Genomic DNA, 21202 nt, shown 5'->3' on the forward strand with positions numbered 1-21202 from the left:
GAGGCATCAGTGAGGCAGAGATTGTTCTTGTGATCTCCATGGCCCAGGTATCGCCTGCGCACATCCACAGAAAACAGGAGGAGGGGAATGTGATAGGTTGAATCATGAACCTCGGAAAAACACGTTCTTAATCTTAATCCATTGTAAATAGGACAAAGAAGACAGTATTTACCACCCCCTTCACTCAGCTGATGTGCCAGGGTGGGGTGAGGATCGGACTAGTGCAATGAAATGCCCCCCGTTCAGAACAGAGAGAAGGGCGGCTGTTGGGCAGTCGTCCTGAAATGCACTGCTGGGGCACGGGGCGGCCCTCCACTGTGGGGTGAGTTCCTTAACTAGTCCTGGCCCTTCACCGTGGAGGTGGGGAGCGCTTTGATTCTTCCTAGAGCATGCTGCCTGAGAGGCGTGGCCCTTGTTCTGTGCTCCCCAGGGCTGAAGCGGGCACTGGGAAGGGGCCCAGCTCAGTGCTGCCGACACCCTGCGCACAGAAGGCTGGACCGAGTTCTAAGCCTTGAACACTCGGGTGGCCTTGGCTTGGAGCCTTAAAATGGGATACAAGTACCTTTCCTGGAACCTGTGGGTGATGCTGTTGGTATTTAGGTCCCCAAAAGAAAAGGAAAAAGCAGGGGAATCGAGGCTCCTCTGTCATTTTGCCCCCAGCCTGCACAGAACCCCATGGCCCTGCTCATCTGGAAGTTACCGCTTTGCTCTGAACCCATCGCAGCCCACAGGGGAGCTCCCTGCTCTCCTCCCAGCCACCGGCCTGCGCAGCTGACATATCGAGAGCGCGCCATCCTCCGCAACGTTCTTTTGCTTCTTCTGGATTTTCCTGTTCTTTCCCACTCTCCCAAATGCGTCTTCATGGGCCAGTAGCATGTTCTCCCCCATTCCACGCCCCCACTAGTGATACAGTTGAATGAAAGGTAAATAGAATGGATGAACTTTGAAGTCAAGTTAGAAAGAAAACCCTTCTAACCCTTATTTTCCTTCTCTGTCAAAGAAGGGAAGTAGTGCCATCTATAACGCAAGAGATTCAATGATTCTTAACCACCTCCTGTAAAAGAACCAGCTCTAAAAGAGCCTGTATGTCCCCTCCAGAATCTTCATGGTCCACCTCCATTCTCTTATTTATTTATTTCGCTCCCCCCGCCCCCCCCGCCCCAGTTGTCTGCTCTCTGTGTCCATTCACTGTGTGTTCTTCTGTGACTGCTTCTATCCTTATCAGTGGCACTGGGAATCTGCGTTTCTTGCTGTGTCAGCTCTCCATGTGTGCGGCGCCATTCCTGGGCAGGCTGCACTTTCTTTCGTGCTGGGCAGCTCTCCTTATGGGGTGCACTCCTTGCACGTGGGGCTCCCCTACGTGGGGGACACCCCTGCATGGCAGGGCACTCCTTGTGTGCATCAGCACTGCGCATGGGCCAGCTCCACATGGGTCAAGGAGGCCCGAGGTTTGAACCGTGGACCTCCCATGTGGTAGACGGACGCCCTAACCACTGGGCCAAGTTCGCTTCCCATCCATTCTCTTTTAAGATGTCTGCTTTCAAGATTAATTAAAACTGTTTCCTAGGCAACTTAAAAGTCTTATTTCAACGACATTGGGTTTTTTTCTCCCTCTTTTCTTTTACCTTGCAAAATTACAAAAAACAGAATGACCCATCTGAGGTTATGGATTAAACTGACTTCAGTTTGTTGCTCTGGGAATTTAAGCCCCGTTTATAAAAGGTTTCTTCGGTAAGATTATGTTCTGACTTCAAAATATATTATTCACAAGCAGATATTTGGAACATACTCCTTAAAAAATTGAGGGCTTTCTATATATGGCATTGAATTAAAAGGAGTCACATACAGTGACACGATTTCTTTGGTGTAAGCTTAAATTATTACAAGACAAGGAGCTTGGCCTGTATAATAAGAGCAGAAATCTGAGACCCTAGAAAGCTATCCTCCAGCCCTAGAAAACAGTGAAAGGCCATTCATTATGCCACAGTCCAATGCCTGATCATAATCAGGAATAGTCTTAGAACTTCAGCAAAACGAACATTTCCAAAACTTCTCCAAGAACAAAATAGAGATTAAATAGAGGATACTGAGTAAATGAATGACTGCACAGAAGGATGAAGAAGGTTCTGTCTGCTCTCTCTCAGCCTCTGGCTCTGCTTGCACCTCTCCTGGCCTTGCTGAAATGCGTCAACAGGCCGCCTGGGGAGACACACAGCCCGGGAGCCTCTCCAGCCCCTCACGGCCAGCAAATAGTAAACCCTGCCTTATCACGCAACGTGCGCCTGACTGAGCGCAGGCCAGCTGTGTTCTCGAATCTGTGTGTCACTCTTGCCCAATATTTTAATAGAGCAGGAGATCAATAGAAGCAAAAAGGTCCACTAGTTGAGCAGCCGAATAAAGCATTTGCAACTCGTTGGAACGCGGACTCAAAAGCACAGGAGACCCCGGAGGGCAAAATGCTTCTCCACAGCGCACTCACCTGTTACCCACTGTCGTCCTCCTATGTGCAAGACCCCGATTAGGAGCTCGGGTGGGACACAGAAGAGTAAAATACAGTTGCTCTCCTCGCGGAGCTGGCATTCCCTGGAATTGCTCCAAGAACGTGATGAAGTAAAGGTACCTGCCGCCAGATTTCTGAGAAACTGACAGCTGACTCGGCCTGACTGCCTTGTTTTCATCGCAAAGCACTTCTGTGGTCTCCTGCCCAGGCTGGCAGGGATGTCCTAGGAGCCGGTGAAACACACACCTTGCTGTTTAGAGCACTGAATCCTGCCATGGTTTTATCGCCGTGCTCACCACATCTTCTCCCTGTCCTTATCCCCACTTACATACTCTAAGAAAAATTGAGAAGAAAAAAATATTTTTCCTGTATATATTCTCCGCAGGTATATACATTTTCTATGTTTTAAAGCAACAAATCCAGTTTCCAGGAGAATTTAAGTGAACTCCCCTTTCTCTTGCCAGAAAAGAAAAAAAAAAAAAGGTTACATTTAGATGTAGCATTTGGTGAAAGTAGGGAAGAATATAATCAGCACCCTCTGGCCTCCTGCATCCTTCTTACTTCTCCAAAGGTTCAGAGGAACCAACTTGAGAAAACCCCAAATTAGAAACTTGAAAGGAAAATAAATTATAAATGAAAACCATAACAGAAATCACTTTTAAAGTCATCTTTCTCAAAGAAAAGCAAATGTGGCAAAATGATAACAACTGTGAATCTAAATGAAAGTGAAGGGTATTCAGTGGATTCATTTATCTTTTCTCTAGGTTTGAAATTTTGCAAAAGAGCAACTGTGGGAGGGGTGATCCTCCTCTTGTCATCCCTCCCTTCTCTCATAAACTCTCTCTCACCAGCTCTTATAATTCCTAAAACTGTAACTCTTTTAATGACACAATAGGTTGTTCTAGAAGTGTTAAGCGTTGACTCTAACATGCTCAATTGCTCTTAGAAGGGTTACGTGGTGAGTCTAACATGATAGTTTGCTCTGCAAGTGTTAGGTAGTGAATTTAATATGATAGATGGCTCTAGAAATGTTAAGTGGTGAGTTTAACATGACTGATTGCTCTAGAAGTGTTAAGTACTGAATATCACATGATTGATTCCTCTAGAAATGTTAAGTGGTAAATTTCACATGACCCATTGCTCTAAAGGTGTTGAGTGGTGAATCTAACATGATCGATTGCTAAAGAAGTGTTAACTGGTGAATCTATATTTGATTTAACTTTACAACAGTTTGCTGAATAACTTTTGATGAGAAATGGTTCTTTAGCAGATGCAGTTGAGGCACTAGAGAGTGTTGGTGTATGCTTTTTTCAACAAAAGTGGGAGGGGATATTGCATAAACATAGTAATGTTAGAATTCATAAGTGTTTTCTAATCTTCGAAAAACTTTCCACATATAACTTTATAAAGAGGTTAGCTATGCAGAGCCTTAGAAGCCTAATACCTTTTGGAGGGCAAGCCCAGCCCTCCATGGGCAACCAGGTGGGTTCCAGACCCAGGCCTGCCCTAGAACTTGCTGTACAACCTTTTTTTTTCTCAGCATTTTTTTCAATTTTATTGATGCATATTAATAATGCATAAATCCATCCAAAGAATACAGTCAATGGTATTAGTGTAATCACATGTTTGCACATTCATCACTCCCAAAGCACTTTCATTATTCAAATAATAATAATAAACAGACAAAACTCATCACCTCCCATTCTCTCTATGCTTCCCCTGCTATACATAGCTGCTATTCTTTTTCCTTCTAAGATATTTGTACTTATATTTTGTAAAAACCATCATATATATGCAATATCACCTATGTTCATGTTTTACATGAGGTTTTGCTATCTTATGTAGGTCCATGTTACAGTTTTTAGCTTTCCTTCTAGTAATATAAATCACCTTAGACTTTCCTTTTCCAACCTGTCATACCATATAACAGCTCTGCTAGTTACAAGCTCCATGATATGCTTTAACCATTTCTTTTTATTTCCAAAGATTTACAACCTTTTTAACAATTCTGTGCAGATTAATCCTCAGCTCTCCATTCCTTATCCTCCTCCTATTTTCTGGTGACCTATATACTCTAATTATTGACACTATTAACACCATGAGTTTACACAATATATTTAGTTCATAATAGAGCAATCATACAGTATTTGTCCTTTGTGTCTGGCTTGTTTCACTCAACATAATGTCCTCCAGGATCATCCATGTTGTCATATGCCTCACGACTTCATTTCTTCTTACTGCTGCATAATATTCCATCATGTGTATACACCACAATTTGTTTATCCATTCATCAGTGATGAACATCTGAGCTGTTTCCAACTTTTGGCAATTGTGAATAAGGCTGCTATAAATATCGGTGTGTGGATGTCTGTTTGTGTCACTGGTTTCAGTTCTGGGTATATACCTAGCAATGGTATTGTCGGGTCCCATGGCAAGTCTATAATTCCTTAGGAGCTGTCAAACAGTCCTTACAGTGACCGTACCATTCTACATTCCCACCAACAGTGAATAAGCATTCCTGTCTCTCCACATCCTCTCCAACATTTACAGTTTTCCAACTTTTTAATAGTGGTCAGTCTAATCGGTGTGAAATGATATCTCATTGGAGTTTTAATTTGCACTAGTGATGTTGAACATTTTTCACGTTTCTTCACCATTTGGATTTCTTCTTTGGGCAATTGCCTTTTCAAGTCTTTTGCCCATTTTTTAAATTGGGTAGTTTGTCTTTTTATTGTTGAGTTGTATGATCTCATTTATCATGGATATGAAACCATTATCAGATAACTAATTGCCAAATATTTTCTCCCATTGAGTTGGTTGCCTTTTTGCCCTTTTTTTTTTTTTTAAAGATTTATTTATTTATTTAATTCCGCCCCCCCCCCCCCCCCCCCGCACCCCGGTTGTCTGTTCTCTGTGTCTATTTGCTGCGTCTTGTTTCTTTGTCCACTTCTGTTGTCGTCAGCGGCACGGGAAGTGTGGGCGGCGCCATTCCTGGGCAGGCTGCACTTTCTTTCGCACTGGGCGGCTCTCCTTACGGGTGCACTCCTTGCATGTGGGGCTCTCCTACGCGGGGGACACCCCTGCGTGGCGCGGCACTCCTTGCGCGCATCAGCACTGCGCCTGGGCGGGCTCCACAGGGGTCAAGGAGGCCTGGGGTTTGAACCGTGGACCTCCCATGTGGTAGACGGACGCCCTAACCACTGGGCCAAGTCCATTTCCCCCTTTTTGGCCTTTTAACAAAGTCCTTTGAGGTACAAAAGTGTTGAATTTTGAGGAGGTTCCATTTATCTACTTTTCCTTTTGTTGCCTGTGTGTGCAACCTTTTCCATATGAATCCCTTTCCTTCACTAAATGTCCACTTCCAGCTGGTAGGAGAGCTTAGATTAGATGATTTGGAATAAACGCTGAGATTCTATGAACCATCAGTGCTACTGTCTTGGCATCACTTTCTAGGTCTGAGCCTCTGAGTTGATGTCAACCCAAGTGATTAGAGGTGGCCTGGTGTGAGGCTCCAATTCCTTATTTGCTAATAAGACCAAAGCTGAGCCTTAATCCCAACCACCTCAAATGTATAACTGATCTTGGGAGGAACCACATGAGTTCACACAGTTGGCAAGTTGGAGAAACATTAACCTGTGTGAAAGGGAGTTTCATATTGCAGTGTGGTAATGTCGTAGTGGATTATCCAGCAGCTCCTCCCAGGTTGAGTCTGAGTCATTGCAAGGTGAGTGTCCTCCGCCTCCTTTCTGGCCACCCTGGACGCCCTGAGCATGGCAGTTGCATTGTGTCTACACTCTGATCTGACCCAGAAGTGGGAACTTCAGGACAGAAGCGATGTGGGTTTTGCTGACTGCAACTACTTTTCAGTGATCTGAGTCGAGACAATCTGTCTCTCAGACTTGCCGCAGAGCTGGCTCTAAAGTTGGAACAACTTGGATTCCCATACGCCCAGCTCTGTCACTGTCAACACTGTGACCTTGACCTTAGGCTGTGACTTGACTTTTCTGGAGTCCCCTCTTTCTCCTCTGTAAAATAAGATTAATAGTAACCGAACCCCAAATGACCCTTAGGAGGATTAAATGAGATGATGCCTAGGAAGGGTTGAGCCTAGAGCTGGCCCACAGTAATTCAGAATTTAGCTATTAATGTATCTTTTAAGCCTATTTGATCTAACAACAGGTAAGGTTTTAGTTTTTTTCCTCAATTGAATGGGTTAGCCTTCAATAAGGTTCTAAGTTAAGGTGGTTTACAATAAATTTTTATCTGGCTTTTAAAATGCTTTCCCCTCACATATTTTTTCCAAAAGAAACATGAAAAAATATTTCATATATTAGTGCATTTTTTAAAAGTTAATAAAATTATGGTTAAAAATTAGCCTTTGGGATTACTGTATAACAGGATTCAGCAAATACTTCTGTAGAAGACAAGACAGCAAATATTTTAGGCTTTGTGAATCACATTGTCTCTGTTGCAGCTACTCAAATCTGCCACTACATCTCAAGACCAGCCACGACAATATGTGAAAAAATGGGCATGGCCGTGCCTCAATACAACTTCTTAATGGATGTAGAAATTTTGAATTGCATGTAATTTTCATGTCATGAAATATTATTCTTCCAATTTTTTTCAACCGTTAATAACTGTAAAAACAATTCTTAGCTTTTAGGCTGTTCAAAAACAGATGGCAAGCCAGATTTGGCCCATGGGCTAACATATGCCAATTTCTGCTAAACAAGAATAAAGATATGGGAAGATGTATGGGCGCATTCAGCAACTTACAAAATATGGGAAACGGACTTTGGCCCAGTGGTTAGGGCGTCCGTCTACCACATGGGAGGTCCGTGGTTCAAGCCCCAGGCCTCCTTGACCCGTGTGGAGCTGGCCCATGCGCAGTGCTGATGCGCGCAAGGAGTGCCGTGCTACACAGGGGTGTCCCCCGCGTAGGGGAGCCCCACGCACAAGGAGTGCACCCATAAGGAGAGCCGCCCAGCGCGAAGGAGGCAGCAGCCTGCCGAGGAATGGCGCCGCCCACACTTCCCGTGCCGCTGACAACAGAAGCGGACAAAGAAACAAGATGCAGCAAAAAGACACAGAAAACAGACAACCGGGGGAGGAGAGGGGAATAAAAAAAATATATATATATAGTTTATATCATTTTGATATAAAACAGAATTTTGTTATTCTTGAACCACCTCTAAATTAGATTAATTTCATCATATGAAAATAACTTTAAAAGTCAATTCCATGATAATATCAAATAGCAAGATTGAAATTTTTAAATGAATTTTTGTAGTACTGTGATTTTTGATTGAAAGATTACTTTGCTTTTTCTAAGAGATGAACCCTGCACAAACTTGTAATCAGTGAGTATTTTAAACATCCTGAATATTTAAAAATTGTAAACATGCACATTTTTACAATTATATTTTTATTTTTGAAAGTTAAAATCATTTCAACAAGATCAAAAGTTACAATATTTTAATATTGTAAAAGGAAAATATAGTTTACATATAAATGCATATATTAGTAAAAATATCCTAGTTGATAACTCCAATTAAAATATTTTACTGAAGTTCTCTTGCACGGTAAAGTTATATAGCCTTAAATTATTTTTCCTTCAACTACAAGTTATTAAAAGATAAAAACTATTTAAAATAAAATACAATGGCAAGCTGTATTAATGAACCCTTTGCATGTTTCATAACCACTGCTTTCAAGAGATCATGTTTATCCAGTTTATAATCTCAAAATCTATCACATGAAAGCTACATTATTTTCTTTGATGCACATTTAGTAATAACAGAAAACTGCCTCTCTAATCTTTGGGGCAAATCTTCTCATTAATATGGAACCAAATCAAAGTCTAGATAAAATAGTTGGACTGTCATAATTTCCAACAACAATAAATTAAAACATAGAAAGATTAAAACTGTCTTTAATATTTTCAGGATTTGGAGACCAGCCTTTTTAAAGCCCTGAACACTGTACACAGAGAAATCTGGAAAATATGTCTTATTAAAAGACTCCTTTAAAATATCCTTTATTTTAAATTACTTTCACAGTTGAGTAGTCTCATTATATAGCACAAATATGGTACAGTTTCACTAAAACGTGAATCTGAACCTTTTTCACAATTGTTGATTGGTTTTTTATAAAATAAGTTTCCTTAGGAAAAAAAAAAACATTCTGCCAATTTCAAATCTTCATTCTGAAAAAAAATAAAGACATTTTTTTCTTCTGAAAATAATGAAGTTCAATCCCAGGTTATATGAACATTCATTTACTTATTCAAATGAGAGCAGATCATTGTGCTTGTAGAAACTAATTCTTTTCAAGAGCACAGTTTGAGATCGCATCTGGAGACTATCACCAAAATGATAATATACGCAAGCAAGCACGAGTGAAGAGAATAGTATCTGCTGAGACAGTTCCACTACCACTAAGTGTATTTGTCCTAAGGGACAAAGTGGTGGTGTTCTATGGTCATGGACATCAACTAGTGTCCTCTTTGTCCAACATACAATCACAAATCTTTTAATTTATATTTAAACGCAATATCATTTGATGGTGGTAATACACCCAAGCCTGCCCGGGACTGGTCCAATGGGGGGCATTTAACATGATTATCTACAAGCTGAAGATCAAAATAGGAAAGCATCAGAATCAGAAATTGCTTGATTTCATGGACAGCAAATATTCTTCCAGGGCATATGGAAGCTCCTGATCCAAAGGGCATGTAGTAATATTTTAACTTGTATCCATTCCTATAAAAGGCAGTCTTTGTCTTCCCATTTTCATCAAGGTATCGATCATACTTAAAGGTCTGCAGTAAAAATACAAAGAAAACAAATCCATCAGCTAGTTTTAAAGGAATTTAGCTCCTTCTTGAGCAATTTTCTTTCTTAATCCTATCCATTAGTAACTGTATATCGCCTACATTGAATCAGAAATAGTAAGGAACAGGAGCTTAATAAGAACAGACAGAATGGGAAAGCTTTATGATCCTGTCCTGCCTGGGAAGCTACTTTCTTGGTTAGGCAGAATTAGGAAGAAAGGTTCAAATCAGAAACTAGAAGAGTCAGTACATTAGTCTTCAATCTGGAGCAGATATTTTTAATGTAAAAGAAAGATGGCAGCTCTATTATGATTGCAAATATAACCTAATGGAAACCATGTGGTAACAAATGTCAGGCTGGCTATCCCCCACATTTTCCAAAGTACATGAATATTTGACATAAGGGAACAATCCCGGTGGCTATAATGGTCAAATCAATCCTACGGTGGTAAATTTCCTCTTTATTTGCATTTGATTAGATATTGCACAGAGATTAAACTTTGATGGTGAGCCACTTACCAAAGGATCTGGGTAGATTTCCGGATCTAAGTGCATTAACTGGGGATAAAGCGCTATGAAGTCATCTTTGCGGAGGTTATAGGAACCATCCTCCAGGTACAAAGTGAAATCCTCCTTAACAGTCCGGATGTTCAGGGAAGCACTGGAAAGCCTCAGAGACTCCTTGATGATACTGTCTAAGATTTCAAAAGAAAGGAGGGAAGAATGGAGGGAGGGAGAGAAAGAGGAGGAAGGGAACAAATCAAGACTTTAAAGGCCTCATAATACAGAGTCTGAAATACTTCTAGCAGCCTCTAACAAAGAAGAATAGGCTGTTAGAAGGGGACCAACTAAAATGTCCCCAACTTTTTTCAGTTATCACACTAAAGTTATCAATTAATTATTCAGTTGTGTCCTGATTATTTTTTAATCTCATAAGCTGAGTTAATAATCTTTTGATAAAGATATAACATTCTTGGTCATCAATGGGATCTAGACTTTCATAATTGTATGGAAAAGTAATCTTATTTCCACATGATACTAAACATCTAATAAAAATGGAAAAATCGGTATATCACTTGTTAGGTGAATTACTCAGTTTATCATTTTTGTGATTAAATATACTGATAACACCTTTATACAGAAGTGCTTTCTTCAGGTGTTTAACCCAGCTCCATTGGATGTTTACAAGAACTTTTGTTTCTTTAATCAATCACCATCTGAGGCTGTACTGTAATACCCCTCTGCCTATGGAAATACATAAGGGACAAAAAGAACCACTCTGTGAATAGCTAAAATATACTGACCTAATGAGAAGGTCCAGCCTGACCTTCCAGCTCTATCCTTTTAACTTTCAAGTTTTAGGTGCTCATCACGGGATTGTGAACAAAACCACAGAAAGTTATCAACTTAATTTTGCAAAGGAGTAAAGTAAGGTCCCCAAAAGGGAAGTGACCCATCTAAGTCTCCCAAGTTAGGGGCAGAGCCCAACATGGAACCTCCGTAGCTTGCCTCCTTAAGGTTCCACCAAGACCCACTGCCCCTGAAAATACATAGTGGTTTCTTTCCTTTAAGGAAAAAAAAATAACAAAAACAAAATGAAACCTCTTTCTGCCTATAAAATTACAAAATTTTTGTGTTTTACAAAATAGAGAAAAGCAGAAAGAAGAAAAATAAAATAACCTTTAATCCCATCAACCAGAGATAACTGCAGTTGATTCTGGTTTCTTGATGGCACATTTTCCCCTCTTTTTTCACAAGTATGAATAACATACTACTGCTAACCATAAAGTAGGTGATAAGGGAAGAGTGATAATGGAAACATAGGTAGTACAAGTAGTTGTTGAGAGTGTAGAATCCAGGGTCCCAACTAAAAACAGTAATTGGTTTCACCATTTGACCTGGGGCAGTAACTTATGCTCTAAGTATCAGTTTCCTCACTTGTAATATAGAAATAATGATAATATCCCCTGGTCATAGGATTGTTGCGAGCATTAAATGAGAAGGTACATATGAAATACTTGAACTTAGTAAGCACTTAGTCCATATTGACTGTTAAGAGTTAGTAGCCTATACAGTAATTGAAATTTAAACAAGACAAACCCACCCAGCACTGGCATATCATTCAGTTGCATTTGACTCAAATAAAGAGGAGTGCCTTCAAAGCTGACTTTTTGATCCGCATTCTTTAATGTTTTATTCACTTCTTCAGTAGCTGCTTTCATTGCTTCAGGACTCCTATTAAAAGTTAAGAGAAAAGATGTACAATAAATTAATATTTCCTATACCAAAAAATTCACAAATAGGCATTTTCCCCCTTCTTTGAACTAGGTGGTCAAAATGCCAGAGAAGGCAGGAAAGAGGCATTCTGTTTTCCTTTTGACTCTCTTCTATAATTGTGTTCCTGTCTTTGGGTGTTGGCAAGAACACTTGCTTTGAAAGAGCCTTGGTAAACAAAAGTAAAATTGTCTCCAAATTTTTATAGATGAATGATTCTAATAGGGATAAATGGACAAATTGAACAAATACATAGTAATTTAGAAGGAAAACTATATCTAAGATAGCAATTATAAAGTATGTGGCTACATTCCAAAGGGCAAATTAAATTTACTCTTCAAATTGATACCATGATTTCAGGTAGTACAACAGCTTTTCCATTTATATTATAATGTATTATTATAGCACTTTGAATTGTGAAATGAAGCCCACTTCATTTTAGTGCTTTCAAATTTACAGGAACATCAGTGCCATGGTAAGGAATCCATATTACAAAATTATAGTAAATTGACTCTTAGAAATGTCTGGGGGAAGTATTTGTGAGATGACCATAAAATATGGCTTCTATTACATATATGAAATTAAATTGATGGTACAGCATTACCGTAAATATGTGAATTTAATCCGGGTAGAGCTATCTCAAGTAAAAACTCTGGGAGGTATGTAACATTTGAGACTAACAAGTAAGGAGTATTGTATACCTGAAATTCATTTTTAAAGAATTTTTTTCTACTGAAGACATAAAATTATCTGCCATCCATAATTTGGCATTCCCAAGTCTGTGGAATAGAAACGAAACTACTCAATAAACCATATGAATGTTGATTTCCAGAAAGACTTAACACTTTAGATGGAAAGCATAGGATGGAAAACGTACGTTACATACAGCTTTAGTAGGAAAAATCTAGCTAGATCTCTTATCAGTAATATTAGATTGTGATTGATTCGTATCTATCTTGGTTGATGAAAGAAAAGAGTAAGACAATTTCTAAGTGCGTGGGAAAAAAGTCAACAGCCAATGCGCCAATGTATGAGGCATGGACACTTCACTTAACATGACTCACGGTTAAGTAATCCTATACGTATCTATATTTCACAGGATTATGAAAAACATTAATGTGGAACAGTGTGAGATTAGGAGCCACGGATGTGTGGCCAGGCAGGCTGAATTCACCCCGGCGCCAGCGCGCACAATCGGTGTGACTTCCGGCCCCTGCCTTCCCTCCCCGGGTCTGCGTCTATCAAATGGGTTTCCGAGTCCACCCCGCTTCTGCTGTGAGGATTCAGAGTCAGAGTGCCTCCTCCATTTTTTTTTCCTTTTTATTTATCGATTAATGTATTTCGTTAAAAGGGCTGGATGCTGCTTGCCACCCAAGTAAACAAGTGAATACATGCGCTGCGAGTTACCTAATCATTTGAAACAAGCTCCAGAAAGTCGCGGGAATGGTGTTGGCTTGCGAGGCCCAGAGTACGGCGAGGTGCGTCTTGGCCTTCTCGGTGTCGTCGAAGGTGGAGACGGTGTCGTTCAGGCGCATGCGCAGGCTGATCAGCTCGGAGACGCGGGCGCGCTGACGCAGCTTCCTGTGCGTCAGGCCCTCCACCAGCTGCTCGCGCGCGTGGTGCGCCGTCTTGAACACGTGGATGGGGAGGCCCGCCACCAGCGCCGGGAAGATCCTGTCGAACTGCTTGAAGTTGTCAAGGGTGTTGAGAATGCGTGCCCTTTGTGCGTCTTGCCTTGTGAGATCTCTGCCAAAGAGGGTTAGATACCCAGCCTCGAACATGACGCGGTAGCAGAAGGAGTACATCCCTTCCGTCACCCAGGCGGCCGTCTTCGCCTTGGACCGCGGGGAGGGTCTCATGAGAAGCTGCAGGTTCTCCATCATGGCTTCTGTGAGCGAATCCAAGGCACCGCCCTGCAGAGTTTTGATGAAAGTTTGGTTTACGTTTTCCGTGGTGTTTCCATCACTTGGGTCGATGCTTCTATGCCCGAACACCTGCCAGCAAATAAAACACGAGTGAAAAAAGAGGTCAGACTTGACCTAAGGCTAATCAATGGCTGAAAAACAGATTAGATACTTTTGGAATTCTCCAACTGTTAAGAAAGGGAAATTGGTCTTGTCGTTGGAAATTTCATAGTACTTTACAAATCCTCCCCACCCTTCAAGGCCGAGTTTTAATGCCAGCACTTCAGTGAAACTTCCCGAGAGCCCTCCTGGCATCTCTTTCTTATTTCTTGTGCTTTGCACTTACTTGCCCACAAATTTGATACTAATGGATAATGTTTTGTGTTGTTAGTTCTCTTTCATATTCTTTGTAGAAGCATTTTAACTAGACTTTAAGCTACTGTCAGAGACCATGGCTAGTATTTCTTTGCAGAGACTCAGTAACTATTGACTGATTGTTTTCTCTGTCGCAGAGGCTCTTATATTATATCTAAATGATACCAGAATAATATGGTCAATTCTTTCACAAAATTAAATGATTGTGTAGCAAAGCAATTGCTGAAGTTTCTAACACACCCACTCCATTTTGTAGACTTCACTGATGTAAATTGGTATCTGTCTTACTCATAGCATCTGCTCTGTAGGACATTTCATTTTTATTTCACCTTCTATAGCTTGTTAAGAAATGACAGGTCTATACCTAGTATTTGACTTTTAAAATAATTAGCACCAAGAGGTTATGTCTAATTTGATTTATTCTGTTTCTAGAAATCCTCAGATAAGAGTAACTTTGTTAAACACCTCTATCCTTAAATCTAAATATATCAGGAGAGGTTGTGATTCAAGCAGCTGAGTGCCACCTCCCACGTGGGAGGTCCCAGTTTCAGTTCCCACTGCCTCCTAAAGAAAACAAACAACAAGCAAACAATGAGCAAATACACAGGGAGCCAACTCAGGAGAGCCCAGCCCATGTGGCTCCATGGTTGAGTGTTGGCCTCCTGCAGATGAGGTCCCTGGTTCAATCCCAGATCCCAGTATCTCAAAAAAAAATCTAAATATAGCAATATCACTAAATAGACTGACATATAAACAGGCAGGAAACAACCAACCAGGATACTGTATAAATGCAAAGCTGGTTACCTTTGCAGAAGTATTTAAGTGAAATTTTTTCCCATCAAAGAATTTTCCGTGGCTCAACACCTTATGGTATGACAAAGGGTTTGTGATGAAGTGGACATAGTTTCCCATTAGTTTGCAGGTAAAAACATGACCATGTTGCCTTTGCTTTGCTCTTAGGAACTCAAGAGGATTGGCACCAAACTGCAGAGCACAGCCCAGGTATGGAATCAACCCATTTTCCAGAGGTGGTTCATCCACCTGCCTGTGAGACACAAATATATGATAGGTATGGAAAATTGACACGTTGGGTTTTTTATTTACACCAAACTTTAAAATTTTACCATTGACTTCAAACTTCAAAACTCCATGGTTTATAGATGCTTCTTTTGTTGATAGAGCGCTACTCTTTTATTAAAATACTGGATTATAGTGACGTGCCCTATGATACGTTGGTGAAAATAATTACTAAGTCAAATCCACCCATGCATGCATTCAGCAAAACACTTACTGAATTCCTACTATGTGCTAGTCACTTTCCCAATGATGGGGATACAAGGATCAACAAAATCAACAAAATTCTTGCTCTCCATGTGGAGATGAAACTACATTCTAGTGTCTATATTTTTTCAAAGTTATCATTTGCCTAAATATCTCAGAATGATGCATTTGGTTGTTTTCTTTATGGAGAACTAAATAACAGAGAGGATTGCAGAACTGTTATCTGCAAATCTTCATTATTTAAGATACAACTGGGAAGCGCACTTGGCTCAATGGATAGGGCATCTGCCTTCCACCCGTGTGGAGCTGACCCATGCGCAGTGCTGATGCGCACAAGGAGTGCTGGGCCACGCAGGGGTGTCCTCTGCTTAGGGGAGTCCCACGTGCAAGGAGTGCGCCCAATAAGGAGATCCACCCAGCGTGAAAGAAAGTGCATTCTGCCCAGGAATGGTGCCGCACACATGGAGAGCTGACGCAACAAGATGACGCAACAAAAAGAAACACAGATTCCCGGTGCTGCTGATAAGGATAGAAGCAGACAAAGAAGAACCCACAGCCAATGGACACAGAGAGCAGACAACTTGGGGGGAGGAGGAAATGGGAGAGAATTTTAAAAACAAATAAATAAATAAATCTTTAAAAAAGATACAACTATTCTCTAATGCTAGTTGAAAAAAAGGAAAATCTCATTAGCTTACTGTAAAGCAAATGGGGATAAGATAAATATTGATAGGCTTATTGATTGTAATCCAAAACTGTTTCATGCTTTTTTTAGGTGCTTTTATTAGAAAATATGAAATTATTTCTCAAGAGATAGATTAAAACAGCATGAAATATTTCTTTGTACTTTCTTAGCTTGGAGATAAGTAGTCTAATTAAAACTAGAAACTATGAAACCTGAATTAAAATATCTAAGAGGGTAAAAAAGCTTGTAAAAAGTGCATAACATAGCAAGCTACATAACTGAAGATAAACTGGGTACAATTCCTCTTTTTTTTTTAATATTGACATAACAGGATACACACATACACCCAATACTCTTTGAGAACACTAGAAGTTAAACTGTGGCTTGGACTCTGTTTGTATTTCTTATATTCATGAACCAATTATAAATAAATGGCACATAAAACTTAAAGTGATGTCTCATACACTTAGAAAAGTTTTCCTATCTGTACTGGTTGATTAACATTAATGGGAAAGAAGCAATCAAATGATCAATGCAGGCTATTTGCTCACAATCCAGACTTAGGCTAAGTCTATACAAAGTACAAGAACTAGCTGAAAAAAGAACATGTAATTAGGGAATATATTTTATCCACATTCTAGAAAGAAATCCTTTCCTTGCCAGATTTTCGTGGGCCACTTGTATCCTCAGTAATGTGGGATTCCTCTTTAAAGACACATATAAGCACACACACAGATCTTATAAAAATCTATCAGTTAAGTTTAACAAGTTTATATATTTATACATTACCACTGGTATATGTCAGTACTAACATGAGAAAGACTGTGATCACATTTTGTTAGACACAATAACAAAAAAGATACCACTTGTAAAATATAAAGAAGAAAATGCTAATGTGTCTAAGTGCAGAAAAGCAAACTTATTTTATAATAATGAAGGCAAAAGAGCATTAAATGAATGAACTAAAATGCAATTTAAGGATAAATTGTTCCTTACCTTCTCCTTATTCCAAGAATAAGCCATAAACAGCAGCATACTACTACAACAACCCCCCAGATCAAAGATATTGTCATCATTTTGCAAAACTTCTAAGAAAGAGAATCTGTGATTAGAAAGGTGACTCCTTTCTAAACAGAGGCTCCAGTTAGAAACGTTTTATATACAGCAGAACCCTGTCCATTAACTTGAACCTGAGTGACCATAGCAAACAATTAACCATTAATTCTTTCTATTGGGGGTGGGGGGGGGGAATGGTAGTAACTGGCCTTGAACTAAGTCCACAGGTATCAGAAGAGGTTCCAAAACAATCAAAGACCTGCAATACTTGATAAAGTGAAGGTCTCTCAAACATATGTTGACTTAACATTAGTACCTGGGGACAACAGTTTTGTGTGTCTATAAAAAGAACAAATAAACCTGTTCAGGGTGAATAATTATAATAAGTGTGTAAAATATAAAATTCTAAATAAAAATAGGCACAAATTCTTTATCAAGCTAATGATCTGATTCTGTTATCTTTTGAAGAAGAAATCAATTTAAATGATTTAGCAGAGATATGGTGGTCAAGTTCAAAAGAAAGAAAACTGGGTGAAATGCTTCTGCTGCTGCTTATTTCGGTGCTTTTACAAAATCATAGCAATTTTACACGGTACTTACCCTCAAGGTAGAAAGTATTCCATGTAAATATATCTTCCAGATAACAAGTCCTTATTTTAGGCACTAAAAATTTGTATCAACTATTTTTTGTAATTGAAAATACATTGTTTCTTTCTAGTTACTAAAGTAATACATTTTATTACAAATAGTTTAAGACAAACTGAAACATATGTTGGTAGAAGGTGAAAGTCAATTCGTAACTTACCTTCTGTGCTCCCCCCTCAGAGGTAGCTACTGCTGTTGTTTCGTGTATGTCCTGCAAAACTTTCTTTCTGTGCACACATAAATATTAATTGAGTACTTATTATATGGCAATAACTCGTCATAGGAATTTTGGGGGATAGACATTAACAGGATAGATGGATTTCATACTCTAACAGGGCTCTGTTCCAGGGTAGAGACAATAAACAAGTAAGCAAATAAATGAATGAAAGTGCTATGGATCAAATGAAACAGTGTTAGAGAGTAATGTGGGAATGAGGGGCACCTGTGGACATGGTAATCAGGGAAGGCCTCACTGAGGAGGTGGCATTTGGGACCCCACTGATGAGAAAGGATTAGCCATGTGACCATCAGAAAGAAGAGCATTCCAGGAAGAGGGAACAGTGAATACAAAGATCCCAAGTCAAGGATGAACTTGGCAAGTCTAAGAATCAGGAAGAAGACAGGATAGATTAGACTGGGAACAGATATAGCTCAAGTGGTTGAGCACCTGCTTCCCGTGAACGAGGTTCCGGATTTGATCCCTGGTACCCCCTAAAGACAAAAGAAAAAGGCCAGCTGTCACTGGGTGTAGACGCAGTCAGTGTTTGAGCACCTGCTTCCAATGTATGAGGTCCTGGGTTCAATTCCTGGTACCTCCTAAAAAAAAATGATTAGATTGGAGCATGGTGAATGAGGGGGAAAATTGACTCAAATATGAAGACAAAGAGGTAGGCAGGAGCCAAATCCTATGGGGGATTGTATTCGAGAGTATTGCTTGTGTTCTAAGTGTAAAGCCATCAAAGCTTTGAAACAGGAAAGTGACAAGATCTGATTTTTTATTTCAAAAGGTCCCTTTGGCTTTTGTGTGGAAATGGATGGCAGGCATCAGGGAAGAGTGAGAACAGGAAGATCAGTCAGGAGACCACGGCATAGACGAGGAGAGCTGGGCAGTGCTGCCCTGGGCCAGGAGGGCGACTGCACCGACGGGGAAACGTGCTGGGTTCAGATTGATTTGGAAAATGGAGCTGACGGATTTACTGATAGATAGGCTGGGAGTGGAGGGAGGTGAGAGAAAGAGGGAGGATGGTAAGTTGAATTATGTACCCCAAAACACGTATTTTTCCTCTTAATCGGCATCCCTGTGTGTGCGAGCCAATTGTAAACAGGCTCTCCTGAAGATGTTATTTTAATTAAGCATGGCCCGCCTGCGTGAAGCTGCGCTTTAATCTGGTCCCTGGAGTCTTTTATAAGCAGGGAAAAATCGGACGTGGTCAAAGAAAACCACAAGGAGGAGCAAAGAGACGGAAGTCACGGGAAACCAGAAGTCAACGACCACTGAGGAGAACCGAGAGGGCATCAGCACGTGACGGGAAAGCTGAGCAACCCAAGGATTGCCGGCCAGCCAGGATGCTGCTGACCTGGGCAGGAGGCAAGTCTTCCGTCCTCTGAAACCGTGAGCCAATAAGTTCCCTGTGTTAAGACAGCCCATTGTGTGGTATTTGTCATAGCAGCTCAGGCAAAAAATTAGGACAATGAGGAATCAAGGGTGTCTCCTGGATTTTTCTTTTCTTTTTCTTTTTCTTTTTTTTGCTGGAATAAAGGGTGATAATATTTGCTGAGACAGGGAAGTTTAGGAATGGGGAGAGAAAAGTTTTGGAGAGCAAAAGATCAGAATGCCATTTTTGGACCTTTGAAGTTTGAGGGCCTTTTTAGGCATTCAAGGGTAAAAAGCAAGTTGACCATTGCAGATAAGGGTCTGAAAGTAGGAGAAAAGCCAGAATTGGAAATATAAATCTCAAGTCATTAGCATTTGGATGGTATTTACAACCAAGAGACTTTATGCATTGATCTAGGGGAAGAGTAATCAAGAGAAAAGAATAAAGTCCAAGTCTAGGCCATAGAGAATTCCATTTATAGAGATCAGCCAGGGGAGGGTCCAGAGAGGAGAGGCATAAGAGCCAGGAAGAAAACAAAAGAATGTGATGCCACAAAAAGCAGGAGGGGAATGTGTTTGAAGAAAGATGAGAGATGTATCACAGGCTACTTTGAGGTCAAGAAAAATGAAAGAGAAATGACCATTGAATTTGACAACATGAAGATGTTGATTCACACACAAACACAACCACAAAGGCAGGGTTATATTAAAGACTTATGTTTTGTGATTGCTTTTTATTTAAAAAAAAAAAAAAAAAAAAAAGGAATACCATGTTGTGGACATTTCCCATGAGGATTCAAACGTATTTTCCTTATCTTTTTTAATGTGTGCATGACCTGCCATTGAATAAATATGCCATATTTTATTTAATTGATCCCCTTTTGATAGATATTTGGGTTGTTTCCACATTTATTTCACACATTTTTGTCTCCTTAAACAGAAATCACAAATCTTTTCTGCAAAACTTACTATCATCATTATTATTATCCGTCATTGTATGGCAGTGTATAAGTTTTCTCAAAATCTATTTAGGTTTTGTAGGTCTTCATGTACATTAAATATATTTAGACTGACATGCTGTTTTTGAAATTCATGTTGGTTTTCTTTATATGACTCATAAAAGGCTAAACCTTTATATGGTCTGTCACGGCAGGGTGTCACAGTCAGAGAAAACACCAACCAGATAACCAAGCATAAAGGAAAAGCAATTTAACTCTTCAGAACCACCTCTCAAACAAAGGAATGCAAATAAACAAAAATGGTAAAGGAAAGGGTACATGGGCTATTTCTACTGTCTTTGCCATTTCCTGTAAATCTATAATTATTTCATAACCAAAAGTTTTTTTGAAAATGGTAAAGGAGAGATACATTCCCAACCCACAGGAAAACTTCCTTAAGTCTTGTCTTGCTCACCATCTTTCAGAACTCCACAAATTCATGTAACTTGGTTAATAATAATTTATTTCCATTTCCCTAACCATAATCTACTCTTTTAACTCCTTCATTTATTATCCCTCTTCTGTAAATGAAAGCCCAGGGCACACACATACACCCATTTTTCTTTAGTGGGCTAAAGAAGAGCAGAGGCTTGATTTATTCACATTCCTGTTTCTCCCTGTTATTAAAGCATATGATTTATATCTTTCATTCTAAGGATATCACGTCTTACTGCTGTCACATGTCTACAAATGGCATCACACACCAATAGGCTGCTGCTTGGGTGGGAATTCAGATGCTTTTCACAGTTGTCAAAAATGTTAATAGACTGCAAAGAAATACTAAAAGATTTCCTGAGGAGTAAATCTTGAAGTTTAACGCATGGATCTTAAGGTGTTCAGGTGTTTAGATAAGAATTGATCGAGCACCAGCTGAACTGGAAAATCCTTTGCTTGCATTTTCTCTTCTCTGCTATTTCAGATGGTAAAGTTTTTTCTCTCTTCCCTCCTTTCTTTTCACATACACACACACTCACACACACACTCATATATTCATACACATTCACACACTCTTACACTGACACACACTCAACATATGCCCACACAGACCTTCTCAT

At 39.9% G+C, this 21202-nt stretch overlaps 1 protein-coding gene across 2 annotated transcripts; it reads right to left on the bottom strand.

The window, feature by feature from the left end:
• Positions 1–7911: 7911 nt before the first annotated feature.
• On the bottom strand, positions 7912–16983 carry CYP7A1 (cytochrome P450 family 7 subfamily A member 1). 2 transcript variants are annotated; one of them, XM_004484339.3, is made up of 6 exons: positions 16851–16976; positions 14693–14933; positions 13017–13603; positions 11440–11570; positions 9855–10030; positions 7912–9323 (listed from the first exon to the last, which is right to left on the bottom strand). In XM_004484339.3, exons 1-6 carry the CDS (start codon positions 16928–16930, stop codon positions 9024–9026), a joined length of 1515 nt encoding a protein of 504 aa, XP_004484396.1. In that variant the 5' UTR covers positions 16931–16976; the 3' UTR covers positions 7912–9023. The 2 variants fall into 2 exon arrangements, with proteins under 2 accessions (XP_004484396.1, XP_058131536.1); XM_058275553.2 differs by lacking the exon at positions 14693–14933 and having other exon boundaries at positions 16851–16983.
• Positions 16984–21202: the final 4219 nt, after the last annotated feature.

The sequence above is a fragment of the Dasypus novemcinctus genome, chromosome 14 (assembly GCF_030445035.2).
Source record: "Dasypus novemcinctus isolate mDasNov1 chromosome 14, mDasNov1.1.hap2, whole genome shotgun sequence".
Classification (NCBI taxonomy): domain Eukaryota; kingdom Metazoa; phylum Chordata; class Mammalia; order Cingulata; family Dasypodidae; genus Dasypus; species Dasypus novemcinctus.